At 36.6% G+C, this 15,245-nt stretch overlaps 2 protein-coding genes across 2 annotated transcripts in view; both read left to right on the top strand.

The window, feature by feature from the left end:
* Positions 1–3,286: 3,286 nt before the first annotated feature.
* retsat.2 (retinol saturase, tandem duplicate 2) lies at positions 3,287–10,840 on the top strand. The gene is given in 12 exon segments (XM_079608805.1): positions 3,287–3,531; positions 3,921–4,103; positions 4,299–4,426; positions 4,428–4,559; positions 5,350–5,551; positions 5,672–5,869; positions 6,042–6,161; positions 6,904–7,042; positions 7,164–7,273; positions 8,880–9,046; positions 9,127–9,286; positions 9,694–10,840. Coding segments are annotated over 12 exon segments (1,842 nt in total). The 5' UTR covers positions 3,287–3,371; the 3' UTR covers positions 9,837–10,840.
* A 196-nt stretch (positions 10,841–11,036) lies between these two features.
* Positions 11,037–15,245, top strand: part of cdk21 (cyclin-dependent kinase 21) — a 4,481-nt gene continuing 272 nt past the window's right edge. The window contains exons 1-8 of the mRNA XM_079608940.1: positions 11,037–11,172; positions 11,702–11,956; positions 12,048–12,180; positions 13,114–13,281; positions 13,361–13,470; positions 14,252–14,302; positions 14,402–14,534; positions 14,634–15,245. The exon at positions 14,634–15,245 is cut by the window's right edge and continues 272 nt beyond it. Coding sequence (XP_079465066.1) covers positions 11,721–11,956; positions 12,048–12,180; positions 13,114–13,281; positions 13,361–13,470; positions 14,252–14,302; positions 14,402–14,534; positions 14,634–14,726 — 924 coding nt within the window. The 5' untranslated portion in view covers positions 11,037–11,172; positions 11,702–11,720 and the 3' untranslated portion in view covers positions 14,727–15,245. The remainder of the gene's footprint in view (positions 11,173–11,701; positions 11,957–12,047; positions 12,181–13,113; positions 13,282–13,360; positions 13,471–14,251; positions 14,303–14,401; positions 14,535–14,633) is intronic.

The following is a 15,245-nucleotide window of genomic DNA, read 5'->3' as shown; positions in this document are numbered from 1 at the left end:
AATTTTTTACAGTGCATAAAAAGCAACAATTTAGCAAAATAATGCCAAATGAAAAGATATCTGAGGTATAATATGGTTGAAAACATACACCACTAATAAGCAGCTGACTGGAAATTTTGCATGCATGTTATTTGGTCGATGTGGTTGAATAAAGCCCCCAGAAACCTGCCTTTCTTTAGAGTATTGTTACGAGACCCGAGTGCTTCAGTTCTCTCTTCACTGCATTAAATATCTGTCTTCAGACGAAAGATGCCTGACAATGTATATTTCAATTATTTATCAAACTCTAAACTGACGCCAGCGGATGAAGATAAGAGTAAGTGCTTGTCCTTAACTTAATTGCTATTATAGAATAATGACTTATAATCTTCGCCAAACATAAAAGATGCTCAAGGCATTAAAACACTTGCCATTAAAACAAGTTGTCAGTATTATTAATGTAAATATATTTCTTCTTTTCTCCTGCATTTGTTTTCTATAACTCTCCTTCAATGATACGTATAGCCACATTTAAGTTCTGTCTGAAACTATCTGCTTTCTCACACTAAACACTGATATATTAGGGTAAAAGCCCACCATCTGAATGAAAATTTCCTTTTTATATTTACATGTACCTTTATTTATTTAGCAGATGCTTTTATTCACAGCTTACTAACAAATGAGATACTCAACAGATTAAATAAATTATCAATATGACAAATGCTAAGATTAAAAATGGTTCAGAATATAATATATATTATTATATTACAATATTTGTGGAATTATGTGGAATTTTATTTCAGATAATATGTATCTTAGACATCTATAGGATCATGCACTTTATGAAAATGAAGTGTTGGTCCAATGTTAACTTAGTTAAATAAAAAATAAAATAAAAAAAACTTGAAAGAATAAATCAAGTTACTGTAACTTTTCATTATATTGCTATAACTAAAACATTAGTAAAGTTTAAATTTTTAATTTATTTAATTTATTTAATATGTTTATTTTAGCTAGGCTTGTTATGCAAGTGCTTGTTTCTCTGTTCCCCTCTTCCTGTCTCTGCTGGCCAATGGGGGATTGGCATACCTGTGTAACTATATAGCCATTTAATTTAATTTCTGTTCTGGCTTTGATTATTGACCTAAAATGTTGCACTGTAACTTTCCATTTACTTTCCGGTTTAAATAAGTTTTTGAAAAATCAAAGTTTTTTTCCTGTGTGGTTTTCAGTGTGGACTTATTTGAAGTCCACTGTTTATATTAAATATCATGTGCATCTTTAATTTAATTTTCACTACGCCACAATGCTTCACAGATCACACAAAAAATGCTAATCAGCATTGTGAACCAAAAAGAAACTGCTTAAACTCAGGTAAATCATCCAAACTATCTTCGTCCAAAGCAGTGAAATTAACCCTGATCACAATTGTACCTCCTTCCACAGGCTCTCATTTAGATTCTCAATCAAAAATTAAAAATAACTCCATGAATATTAAAAACCACAGTCAAACTGTCCAGGTAAAGAGATGTCATATGATTTGAATTCAGAATTAGAAAATAACCTAAATGCAGAGTGTCATTTCATGGGTCAGATTTGCAGCATCAGTTGAGTTATTTACTAAATCAGGCACAGAAAATTAAATGTGCAAATATGTAATTTCTTTCTCACTTATCTGGTTTCTCTCAATTCTATTTTAAGCTTTTTTTTTTATGAGTATACATGTACACTTCCTGTACATCTTTATTAACACTAAACTGCCAATGCAGATTTAAAAGAGAAGTGGGTCCAGGGCAAGGGCAGATTCTATGTTTTCTCCACTGATACCATGGACTGGGACAGCAGCAGAGAACGCTGTCAGGGTCTGGGTGGAGACCTGGTCATCATCAACAATAAAGATCAACATACAGATGGGGAGCAGCGTGACACTGATATAGAGAAAGAGATCCTTATAGCCTACAATTTCAAAATGATTGGGTTTCATTACACAGACAACAACAGTGTTTATGTGTTGTATAGGAATTTCTCTCTGAAAGATTGAATGGTGACTACCACTGGATTGGCCTGAGCAACAGGCATTCACAGGGAGTGTGGCTTTGGATGACACCCCCTTAAATGACATCCTCTCGCAAGTATCATTTTAAAAGCCTGTCACGACCTTCAGCTCTGTATTTAGGGACAAATCACAAACCAATGAAGCTGTTATTTTGATAATGGAGAAGGTTCAATGGGGTTTGATGGTCCTTGACTCAATTTTAAGAATGCTTAATGCAAAAAAGTCCTATATGGACAAATGTCTTAAATGACTGCATAATCCTTTCATGTTTAATGGGTAGTTTTGTCTAGTTATATATTTATACAATTTAATTCAAATGAAAAATTATTAATTAATTGACACTAAATTCATAAAATGATGGGAACCTCTAAAAGGTTATGAAGCACATGACAGAACCCTCCTCTCATCTTTTTAGAGTTTTTGTTCCACATACACCTGTTCTTGATCTCATACATGTAATATAGACTTCATTTTAGATGGGAGTCACCACCAGATAATCCTTTGCATGGTGAAGACTGTGTTATCTTAAAGGGAGAGAAATGGGGGAACGTTTCCTGTTTGAGGAAAGAGATGTTTTTAACGCTTTGCGATTGACTGTAGCCTACTACTAGATTTGATATGTTTTATACGTCTGAAAGCAGAAGCAATTGGATCGCTGCAATTCATAGAAACAACTGGACTCTAGGCAGGCAGCGAAAGATGGATTTGCAGTTATCATTTTGGGTCAATGTTAATGAATTTAGGGGTAAAAATAAAATCATACCCTATATATTGTATTGTTATATTTTGTATGACAACTCATCAATTAAATATTTACCGTCGCATAATTGGACGTTTTTAAATAAACACTGACAAAAAAACCTATACAAGTAAGGCTGCAGTCCGATATGACGACGATATATATAAAACATTGATATAAGTGATCACATGGATTTAGACCTAAGTTACCTAACTAATATAAAACGGTCGAGTTCACAGGCTAATTTGCTTTATGTAACGTTAGTAACGTTATTTCCCCGGCGTCGATGTCAGGAAACACGATTCCTGGCTGCATCCTGATGTCAATATCCACGGATCACTGGATCTTTGGTAAGCTGTAAGGACCATTATATCGAGGCCAACCTTTAGTTTAAACTAAAAATCCTTAGTTTTACTCGCGTTTTCGCAGTTCCCCGGTCACGCAGCAGCTCTTTTGCCACTCAGTCCGGCTGAGAGGGGGCGTCTTCCGGCGGGAAAGTGACGTTAATGCATAACCTGAGGTGGTGTGACTGTGAGGAAGTATATTGCAGTATGTACTTGTCAGCACATAGGCTAACAACATTTTGCACCTCACAACATGTGGATTGCTGTCGTCTTCATTTCTTTGGCTTTAGTGGCCATTGTCTTCAAATATTTTTGGAGAACGCCTGGCCCGAACCCTTTTGGGATCGATACACGCGAGCCGTTGAAGCCCATGGTGTTTGACCGTAAGCTGAAGAACAATGTCCTGAAACAAGGTCAGTTATCAACTTACAGTACGCACTACTTTACTGTCTATTGTAGTTTTAATATTGATGACTAACGTTAGATAATAGGTTTTTGATTGACAATACGACCATACGATTAAGTTATTCTTAATAGTATTGTAAAATGAAGTAACGTTAAGTGTGTTAACTACTTTAAATTAATTAGCCTAACGTTACCTTTTACTGACCCCTTGGATCTATCTATCTATCTATCTATCTATCTATCTATCTATCTATCTATCTATCTATCTATCTATCTATCTATCTATCTATCTATCTTTACAAAACCTTTTTCCTGCATTATTAGGCTAAATGATTTGCTTTTGCTTATCACTAAACACATTAAAATAGTCTAACTCCACATTTGTTTCCACATCCAGGCTTCCTGGCCAGTAAGGTCCCCCAGGATTTGGATGCAATAGTGGTTGGCAGTGGGATTGGTGGATTGGCAATTGCTGTCCTGTTGGCTAAAGTTGGTAAGAAGGTTCTGGTTCTGGAGCAACATGACCGGGCTGGAGGATGCTGTCACACCTTCACAGAGAAAGGCTTTGAGTTTGATGTTGGTGAGAATGAATTTTGTACCTCATCGATCTCATCCTGATAAACCCTATAAAGTCTTACTTTGTCAAAGATGAGCACATTTATCGAGACTTATTAAATCAATTACCATAGCCATATATACTTCACCTTCAAAATTGCACGCATTGTTTTCCTAATGGTCAGTTTGTGGTGATCTGAATGCCTTTCCCCTGCCTCAGGTATCCACTATATTGGGGAACTGCAGGAGCACAGGCAACTTCGCTGTGTGATAGACCAGTTGACCAATGGGCAGCTGCAGTGGGAGCCGCTGGATAACCCCTATGATAAAGTGGTCCTGGGTCCACCAGAAAATCGGCGCATATACCGAAAATCGGCGCATATACCCCATCTACAGTGGACAGAAACGCTATATGGACGAACTGAAGAAGCGCTTCCCAGGGGAGGAAAAGGCCATTGAGGAATATGTGAGACTTTCCAAGGTGAGAAACAAGTATAGTGTTTAGTTGGTGGTTTAGATATTAAAATACAGGGGTTTTCTCGTCATATGAAAGCTTGTTTTTAGTTTTTTTGCTCACCATGACTGCATTTATTTGGTCAAAAATACAGTAAAAACAGTAGTATTCCTGTGATTTAAAAGCTGAATTTTTAGCATCATTACTCCTGTCTTCAGTGTCACATGATCCTTCCAAAATCATTCAATAAGTTGATTTTGGTGCTCAAGAAACATTTCTTCTTATTATCAATGCTTCGTATTTTGGTGTAAATACGAATAATTAAATAATAATAATATAATAATAATTTTATAGAATGTTCAAAAGAAAACCATTTCTTTTAAATATAATTTTTTTTGTTACATTTTAAATGATTTACTGTCACTTTTGATCAATTTAAAGCATACTTTCTGAATAAAAGTATTAATTCTGTGCTACCAACTATACCAATACCAACTATTTTAATGCCCTTAGGAGTTAAAGAAGATTTATCTTTATGACTGTATGTATCAGTTTGCATGACCTTTTCCCCACAACCATAGCCACAGTCAGGCACTCATCCAAGATTATGACATCTCTCTAAAGGAGGAATGATGACACCGCATTCTTGCACATGAATTCATTCAATTCTGTCGTTTGACGCTTTAATGAATTGTTAATGCACTATACTCTGTGTCATTTGTTAGAAAGGCTAGACTTAGAAATTGACTTCATTAAGCTTCATGAAAACATGGAGTAAAACACAAACTGTAACCCTGATTCTTAATACTCCTGTCAGAAAGTTGGGAATGGCGTATGGTTCATGGGTCTGCTGAAGCTCCTCCCGATTCCTCTTGCAAAGTTCCTGGTGTACACAGGCCTGGCCAAACGCCTCTCTACTTTTTTCCGCTATGCGTCCCGCAGCCTGGCAGATGTGGTGAATGAGCTCACACAGAATAAGGACCTGAGAGCTGTGTTGTGCTACATCTTTGGGACCTACGGTAAGAAAAGCATGCCTGATGGGAAATTAAGATATCAGTTTGTTGTTGTATTGTTTTGGGTGCATAAAGCTCACAGCTACTGACCTTTTTTTTTTTTGTGTGTGTTTGTTTGGTAAACAGGTAAAATGCCCAAAGAAGCAAGCTTTGCCATGCACAGTTTGATTGTGCGCCACTACATGAATGGTGCCTGGTACCCAAAGGGTGGTGCTAGTGAGATCGCCTATCACATGATCCCCATCATTGAGAAGGCAGGAGGTGCTGTGCTTGTTAGAGCACCTGTCAACCGCATACTCCTCAATGATGCTAAAGAGGCTATTGGTAACACGTCCCACTTCCCACACAACTCTTAAATGAGAATAGCATTTAGCTTCTTGCAGAATTGTTTTGTACTGTACATTTCCCGTTTTACAATTGATTCAAATGAGACATTTGCAAGACATTCATGTTTAAAGGTGTTTTCGGTGGATTAAATGACTGGATTGTTCTGCAGGTGTGAGTGTTCTGAAGGGGCAGGAGGAGGTGCATATACACGCCCCCATGGTGATTTCAGATGCTGGAATCTTTAATACATACCAGCATCTCCTGCCTAAAGATGTGCAGACTATGCCTGGTGAGAGAGAGTGTATTCTGTTATTAAAGATGAAGGTTCTCAGAGAGCTTCTGGATGTACTGCACATTGTAGATTGTTATTAATATTATTACCATCATCATCATAATTATTATCATTATTTATTATTATCATCATTATTCAGTCAGTTTCACAATACATTTTTTTTGTATTAAATTGTTAAACTTTATATTTTATTTATGTGAAAGATCCATCAATGTTAGCATTGCAGTACAACAACAACAACATTTTTATATTATTATTAATCATGAATAATCAGATAAATTTGTAAGTTTAAAATATAAAGTACGGTATATCTATAAAATAATATTATATTATTGATTAATAATAATATGTTGTGGTTTTTTGTTGTTGTTGTACTGTAATGCTTGAACATTCAAATAAATAAAGTACATTTATTTGAAAGTCTCCTCAATGTTAGTATTGCAATGCCAAATTGTATTATTATTAAATCAATGTATTAATACATTTTGTTTAACATATTTTAAACATATGCTTTATTTATGGAAAATATTCATCACTGTCAGCATTGCAGTACAGTCTAAAAAACCCCACATCAACAACATTATTATTAGCAATGCGAACATTCTTTGAAATAAAATAAGGCATATATTTGAAATTAAAACATGAGACGAAATGCTATGACATCAGTAAAGTTGAACACAGTCGACGTTTGCACAGTATTCCTTTTAACGTGTGCGTACTGTGTGATCTGCGTACTCAGCGATCCAGAAACAGCTGAGTATGGTGCAGCACGGAGATGGGGGTCTCAGTATTTTTATTGGTGTGGATGGGACAAAGGAGGAGCTGGACCTAAAAGCAGACAATTTCTTTATCTACCCTGAGAACAATTTGGACGAGCTGTGAGTGTGAACCTACCTATCCTAAAAAGGACGCAATCAAAATGTTGTGTATTCCTCAACCATTGTCTACTGTAAAATCAGCACTGTTCACGTTATGTTCTAATGTCTGCTGTTCTTCCAGGATGGAGAGTTACATGAAAGGGAACAGGGAAGAATCTTCTAAAAGTAACCCTCTCATTTTTGTGGCCTCGCCTTCAGCCAAAGACCCAACCTGGCCAGAAAGAAAACCAGGTAGAGAGAAAAAAAGTTCACATCTGGAATGAATATTTTTGTTGATCTGGGGCCTCATTTATAAAACAGTGCGTAGGATCCTTACTAAAAGTGTACGTGCGCCCAAAAGCCAAAAATGGCATGCGCAAAAAAATATTCAGACTTATAAAACCGTGCGTACGCCAGAACCTGCGCAGGATTCACTTTATAAATCCCAGTCAGCGGAAGATTGTGCGCACACGCGTCTCCTCCCCGAAATAACCATATATGAGCTTACAACGCCTAGTTTTACTATGCATATCCTCATCTGCATATCATTTGCATGTGATTATTCATCAACGTGATAACATGTTTAACGGTACAAGACATTAGGAAAATATGAAATACGGATGTGCCCTCACATTACATTAATAAAAATAATTTAGTAGCCTATCCTTGCCTTGTTTTTGAATAAATAAATCAAATAGTGTAAAATACATTTCAGAGAAAGTTTTTCTCAATGTTTTCCACTGACCAAATAGTCTTTTTTTAATTGATTTATATTTTTAATGGAAACAGATCGACCTTGTTGTGCATTATATTTGCACAATCTGCTATTATCATGATAAGCAATTATCTCTTAAAACATTGAAACACAGCATGCCAAAGGAAAAGTGTTCAAAAGCATTGCATCCACAACAAATATTTATAGGCTATATATATATATATATATATTTTTTTTTACTTTTCAGTAAATGTCATGTAGTTTAAGTGTTTAACTCCATTAATGAGAATGGCATATTTAATATAAATGTTTATATCAGAAAAAAACATAGTTTAAATCATTGTTTTATATAAACTGTAGCCTATTTATGATTAGGACTCATAATGAAGATTCCGTTAGATATGCGTCAGTTTCACTACGGCCCAACACGCTCGCTGGCGCGGACATTTAAGATGTGGATATTTCCTTCAAGTGATAGGCTTGGTGAGTGAAATTATATTTGTATTATCTTTCTGTATAATTTTATTTTGATTTTCTGTCTAAAAGTGACCAAAAAGACATTTAACTCCAGCTCACCATCGGTGTCGCCAAACTGCTCCGTCTCCAAAATGTTCGTACGCATGGGTCAGAGTTTGCGTGCAGGTGCGCACATTTTCCTGTCAAGTTTGTTTTTATAAATCACAACGTATGCGTCGGAAGTGGCGTACGCCTGTTTCAGGGCCGGTTTTGTGCGTACGCAGCGGTTATAAATTAGGCCCCTGATCACAAGTGGACAGAGCTACATGAATGTGTAAATGGGATGCAAAGTCTTTTGAGCTTGTTCACATTTTACCACACAAGCGTACGAATGTGATGTAATCAAATCAATTACTACAGGTTCTCCAATAAAATGACTGACAATGGACTTTATGCACAGCTGCACTACTTCCTGAACTTTAGCCAGCTCCTTTGTTTCCTGTCTGCCATTATTGGACAAACTGATTAATCCAGGTGTGTCTGATTATTGTTGATTAATCAGTTTGTCCAATAATGGCAGACAGGAGGAAACAAAGGAGCTGGCTAAAGTTCAGGAGATAGTGCAGCTGTGCATAAAGTCCATTCTACTTGATGCATACTCAAAATCCAAATATGTTTCGCCTACAGGTAAATCCACCTTGACTGTTGTTAGCTTTGCTAACTATGAATGGTTTGAAGAGTGGAAAGATGACAAAATCAAGAACAGAAGCACAGAGTATAAGGAGCTGAAGCAGGCGTTCATCAATAACATATTAGAAGCAGTGACTGAGATCTTTCCTAAGATCAAGGACAGGGTATGGACTCTACAAACACAGTCTTTGTCTTTTTTGATTTCATTTAATTATGCACTGTTTTTGTCTATCTCTATCTGCAGATTGAATTTGTGGATGCAGGCACCCCAATCACAAATCAGCATTACATAGGCGCTCCTAAAGGGGAGATCTATGGTGCTGATCACGGAATTCCTCGCTTCAGCCCTGAGCTAAATGCCATCATCAGACCACAGACACCCATTAAAAACCTCTTCCTCACAGGTGGGTGCGTCTGATTCTGCCTTGTTTGGCTTAATGCAGGGTTTCATCAACTTTTTTTGTCAGCCGAACCGCTTAGATGTGAAATATTTACTTGAAGTACCGCTTGAGATTTTAGGTTAATACTTTAATTATTGATTAAAGAATTGTCATGTTCATGATTCTCTGGTGTTGATAATAATACTGTTATAAAAAATAAATAAGGCAATTGTGGTATTATTTTTTTTTTCATCTCACAAATCTGACTTTTTCTTCTTGTAATTCCGAGTTTATATCTTACACTTCTGAGATAAAAAGTCAGAATAGAAAACTCACAATTAAAGTGAAGAATACGTAAGGTGCATTTCAGTGAAGGTACTGAGATCTCTGGTTTGTCCCCTTTCTCTTTCAAATCGGCACTTCGCTTACAGGTCAGGATGTGATGCTGTGTGGTTTTTCTGGAGCGTTGGCAGGAGCGCTGACGTGTGGTTCTGTCATCCTGAAACGTAATCTTCATCTGGATGCCATCAGTTTTGCCAGAAAAGCCAAGAATTGCAACAAGAAGAAAGAATAAGTGTCTGTAACACATAATCTACATAATCATTTGTGTGTGTGTGTGTGTGTGTGTGTGTGTGTGTGTGTGTGTGTGTGTAATGCTGATTTATATATATATATATATATATATATATATATATAAGCCTCTTAGTGCCATCTGAAATTTTCTTCTAGAATGATCATTTTTTATCAAGCTTATGTGTTTATGTTCAGTTATTTCACTTTAATGGCAATGAAAATTACCCATTAATTATCATTAAAGTGAAATTACTGAACTTAAATATACGAGCTTGATAAAAATGTTCATTTTAAAAGAAAATTTCAGATGGCACTTGCGAACAGAGATCTGTGTAATAATAAAAAAATGAACCACTGCACAAGCTAACAATAATGCCGTTAACCAAGTGCCTTACTGGTTTAAAACACGCCTATAATTTCAAATCTGCTTTTAAAGGGAAAAATCAGATTCAGTCAAAAATTATTTTACTGTAACCTGTAAAATAATGCACTTAATCAAGGGTTTTGTAAAAACAGTGCTGCTGTTATAATTATATTTTTCTAAACCCATTAACTTTTTTTTTGTTTTGTGTGTAAAAAGCAGAAGACATGATTTGCACGGTGTAATTTTAAACTGTAACTGTAATTACATTTTTTATCTAATTTCTTAGTCTTAGTTGCACATAGATTTAATTAATTATTAAATCTGACTAGACCTAGGCCTCTAGGTCTAGTATATAAAAGGTTTACATGCAAATTATATATTTGAGAAGTTGTCTGATTTTGGCATGTGCACATTTACATATGTATTTTGCTACCTTTTAAGCTGCAGTGACAGTCCAGACTTGTATAAATCTGCCTATAAATGTGCTAATTAATATACAATGGAAGCTTGTGCATCCGGAATAAATATGTTGATTTGAACAACAAATCACTGTGGAATGAATGTGGTTTTACATCAAGGGGGCAGTGTGGCTGCAAGTCTCAAAATGGCAGATATTGATAAATGCATTAAAAAACAAGCTTAAAGTCTGTGTCTAAAGTCATTTACATGCTATACGTAAATGTATTATTTTTTATATTTATAGCCTACAATATATGATTTTTGTCGACATTCAGTGCATAAAAAATCGATCTTTTCACCTGAGAAAATCGGTTTTCTTAAATAGTTTAGTGAAATGGGGGAAATCCAGCGGAAATCTACAGCTGTTCATTGGCTGGTGGTCCCGATATAAATCTCACACCCCTGCATGTCGCGAGGTATTATTAAAATCATGGCAAACAACACATATTGATCAGTGTCAGTAATCCAAAATAGATTCTCCTGCTCAAGGTTTTTGAGGCCATTGACTGAAAAGGTAAGTCAGTTATTTTATGTAAATTATTACGTTTTATGTACAGTTTTCAATGAACAAACAACACAACGTGGACGTTTATCGCGGTATTAAACAAGATAGAATTTTCAATAAACCATTTTTTCACGATATTATGTTAAGGGGAAATTCAGATCGCGTCACTCACCGCTGATGGCATTTGGGTCATTCGACACGATGGTGGAAACGGGAAAAGTCCAAATACAGATACCAATAAGAAGTCGAGTTAAATCTAATTTATTTTAATCTCAATATATCATTTACAAACTTATTTAATTTTACAAGCAAATTAAATGTCAGTGGAATGTCGTCCTGTACCCCCCCCCCCCCCAATCAATTGTATTAATAAAGATGATTATTTATAGGCCTGTTTATGTAATTGTTTATTCAGTTTATTAATTTAATTTGAAATGGTTAACTAACAGGACAGATCATTTGAATCGCTTGAACACCAGTAAAATGGAAAGTCCTAACAAAGCTCGGTCCGACTTTCTTAACGCCTTTTGTATTGCAGTGATTGACAGATTCCAAACATGGATGACAGTTTTTGGGAGAGCTCAGAATCAGATTATGAATTCCTGGCAGAAATCGGCCAGGGCTCCTACGGGAAAGTGTACAAAGCCAGAGAGAGGCGCGACAAGCAGCGTCTCATAGCGGTGAAGAGACTGAACCTTCCCGAGGACCCAGAGTGTGGCATCCCTCAGTTCGTCATACGAGAAGTGGCTCTTCTGCGAAAAATGGAGCACTTTAACCACCCCAACATAGTCAAGTGAGTATGGAAACGGTCGGTCGAATACCAAAGAAGGTTTGAGAAGTATAGTGAGTTTTCAGTTTGTGCATTATGACCTTTCTCTCTTTAGGTTGCTGAATGTTTCAGCTGGATGGCAGAACCAGAAGTTTGACCTGATGTTGGTGTTTGAATACATCGATCAAGATCTGACCACATTTCTCAGCCAAGCATCAGCAAAAGGCCTGGTCAGGGACAAAATCAAGGTTTGAACTTTACTCCTCTCATTTTGCAGTGACAATTTTGAATAAATTAGTAATCGTTCTAACTTCTAGTTGACACGGTTTTACTGCAGTAAATATTTTCTCAGAGAATGTTTCTTTGTGAACATCAGTTTTTGTATAAAAAAAAGTTATTAAAACACTTCAGCCATCAATGCCCAGAAAAATATATAGCCTACAGTTCAATGCACATCATGCCCTAATGCACTAGCATATCGTTGAGATTAGAGTTTAAAGGGATCGTTCACCCTAAAATGAAAATTAGCCCATGATTTACTCACCCTCAAGTCATCCTAGGTGTATATGACTTTCTTCTTTCAGCTAAACACAACCGAGTTATATAAAAAAAAAAATCCTGGCTTTTCCAAGCTTAATAATGGGAGTGAACAGTAACTTTGGTTTTAAAGCGCCAAAAAGCACATCCATCCATCATAAAAGTAATCCATACGGCTCCAGGGTGTTCATGAGGGTCTTCTGAAGCGAATCAATGCGTTTTTATAAGAAAAATATCCATAATTATAACTTTCAGATTTTTTTTTTCCCAGCTGATGAACGATAAAAACATATAGATAGCCGATCAGAGCTCAGTTTTAAAGTGCCAGATGACAAAACTGCATCTTAGAATAAACCAAATTATATTATGTGTTGGTGTGGACTTTAATATAGTTATTGTTATATTTATCTTCATAGTTATCGTTCTTTTTGTGAATGGGCCGGTGTCCAAACTCGGTCCTGGAGGGCCTGCTAAATTTAGCTCCATCTTGCCTCAACACACCTGCCTGGAAGTTTCTAGTATGCCTAATAAGACCTTGATTAGCTGGTTCAGGCGTGTTTAGTTTGGGTTGTAGCTGAACTCAATGCAGTGGACAGAATTGGACATCCTTGCTTTAGATTGATGTTTTCTCTCTCTTTATGTAGGATATGATGCGCCAGCTGCTCAGCGGACTTGACTTCCTCCATACCAACACTGTCATTCACCGGGACCTGAAGCCAGACAATGTGCTTGTGAGCAGTCGAGGGGTGGTCAAGATCGCAGACTTTGGTTTAGCCAGGATATACACGTGCCATATCGCCCTCACCCCATGTGTATGGACCTCACATTCACAGTAATATGTGGAGTGGTCAGGAGTTCTGGCATGTGATTTGTAATTGTGTGTTTGTGCAGGTTGCTACTCTGTGGTACAGGGCTCCAGAGGTCCTGTTGCAATCCAGTTACATGTCTTCAGTGGATATGTGGAGTGCCGGCTGCATCTTTGCAGAGCTCTTTCTGTTAAGGTGAGAGCAAAACAGTTCAGAGAGATATTCTTTTACAATGGACGTCAAGTCCGACGTACTCTACCATTCAAGTTTGAGGTCGATTTTTATGCTTTTATTCAGCAAGGATACATTAAATTGATCAAAAGTGACACTAGAAAAGATTTCTATTTCAAACAAAAAGTCTGGTCTTTTGAACTTTCCATTTATCAAAGAATCCTGAATAAAAATTAGGTCACACTTTAGGGTCCGATTCTCACTATTAACTACGACTTTTGCCTCAGTAAACTCCAAATGGTTAATAGTTAGTAAGGTAGTTGTTAGTTTAGGTATTGGGTAGGATTAAGGGATGTAGGATATGGTCATGCAGAATAAGACATTAATATGTGCAATATAAGTACTTATAAACAGCCAATATCATAATAACACGCTTGCTAATAAGCAACTAGTTCAGAGAATTGGACCCCAAACTAAAGTGTTACCAAAAGTGATGGTGATTTTGTGATGGTTTCAAGCCTCTCTACCCAATAATTCAGCACACCTTGTGAACCTGCATTTAATGTACCGGTAGTCTTTTTTTGCACCCAAACTAAAACTTTAAATAACATGTGTGGCCATGCTACAAGGTCATATTTAATTTAGCCAAATACAGTCATGCTTATGGTTTTGAAGATGTCAAATAATCACTAATACAAGGCCTAATATAAATCTTTAACCATGTGACATGAATTTGCACACAATACAACAGCTTGTCAATTTCTGAGATTTGTGAGATGGTTTAACTTTCTCCACTTTTCTGCAGGCCGTTGTTTTGTGGATTCACAGAAATCCAGCAGCTGCAGAAGATCTTTGAGTGAGTGAAAATACCTTTGAATTCCCAAATCCCAGTTAATATTAATTGCAACCAAGAACTACACACTTTTGTGATAATTGTGTGTTCCCTCTCTCACAGGGTAATTGGTTTGCCGTGTGAGGAGGACTGGCCCATTGAAAGCCCTGTCTGCTACACTCCTGCCTGGGTTGAGACAAAGCCAACAACACAACTGCTGCCCAGCCTAGCCCATGAGGAGAATGACCTGTTGTCTGTAAGCGCTACCCATTGATTCCGGTATGGTTAGTGACTGGTACGCAAAATACACATTTAAATAACTGTTTTCTTGTCTGAAACTTCCCTCTCCATGCAGCAATTTTTGGCTTTCAATCCAGCACATCGCATTTCTGCCTGCAGAGCTTTGGCTCATCCTTTCCTGGCTAACCGCAACAGTGAAGATGAGTGACAGATGGGCGGAGTCACAGCATTTGCATGGCTCCTCCCATCCAGTCTGAGCTGCACCAAGAATTATTCTGCCACAAGAGCGATTCGATTGATTTTGAAATAATGGAGTAAAGTGCAACACCTTAACCATTGGGTCACTTTTTTATTTTTTATATATATTTCTCAAATTAAAACTTCTTGGTGTAAATGGAAAATGTCACTGATACTCTGTAATGATGATGTTTAAAAAAAAGAAACAAATGCCCTTATGAAACATTCAGCTATTTTTGGAGCTCTCATGCCCTGATTTTTATTTAATTTAATTTTTTTATGTATATCACCACCTTGTTCACGTGTTTATGGAGGTGAGGAATGAGATTTTGTCTTTTTCACTTGTGACAACTCTCTAATAATGAAATTTTGTGTATGTTGCAGCACAATTTGTTGTTTAACAGGTAAGCTTGATGTTTCTACATTGTTTCAATGTGCTACTTTAAAGTTGTTTTTGAAGGTTGACATAGTAATGTGTTTATACCATTTT

Source organism: Phoxinus phoxinus (assembly GCF_949152265.1).
Source record: "Phoxinus phoxinus genome assembly, chromosome: 1".
Classification (NCBI taxonomy): Eukaryota; Metazoa; Chordata; class Actinopteri; order Cypriniformes; family Leuciscidae; genus Phoxinus; species Phoxinus phoxinus.
The sequence above is the reverse complement of the archived record's forward strand: the minus strand, read 5'-3'. Positions and strand labels throughout refer to the sequence as shown.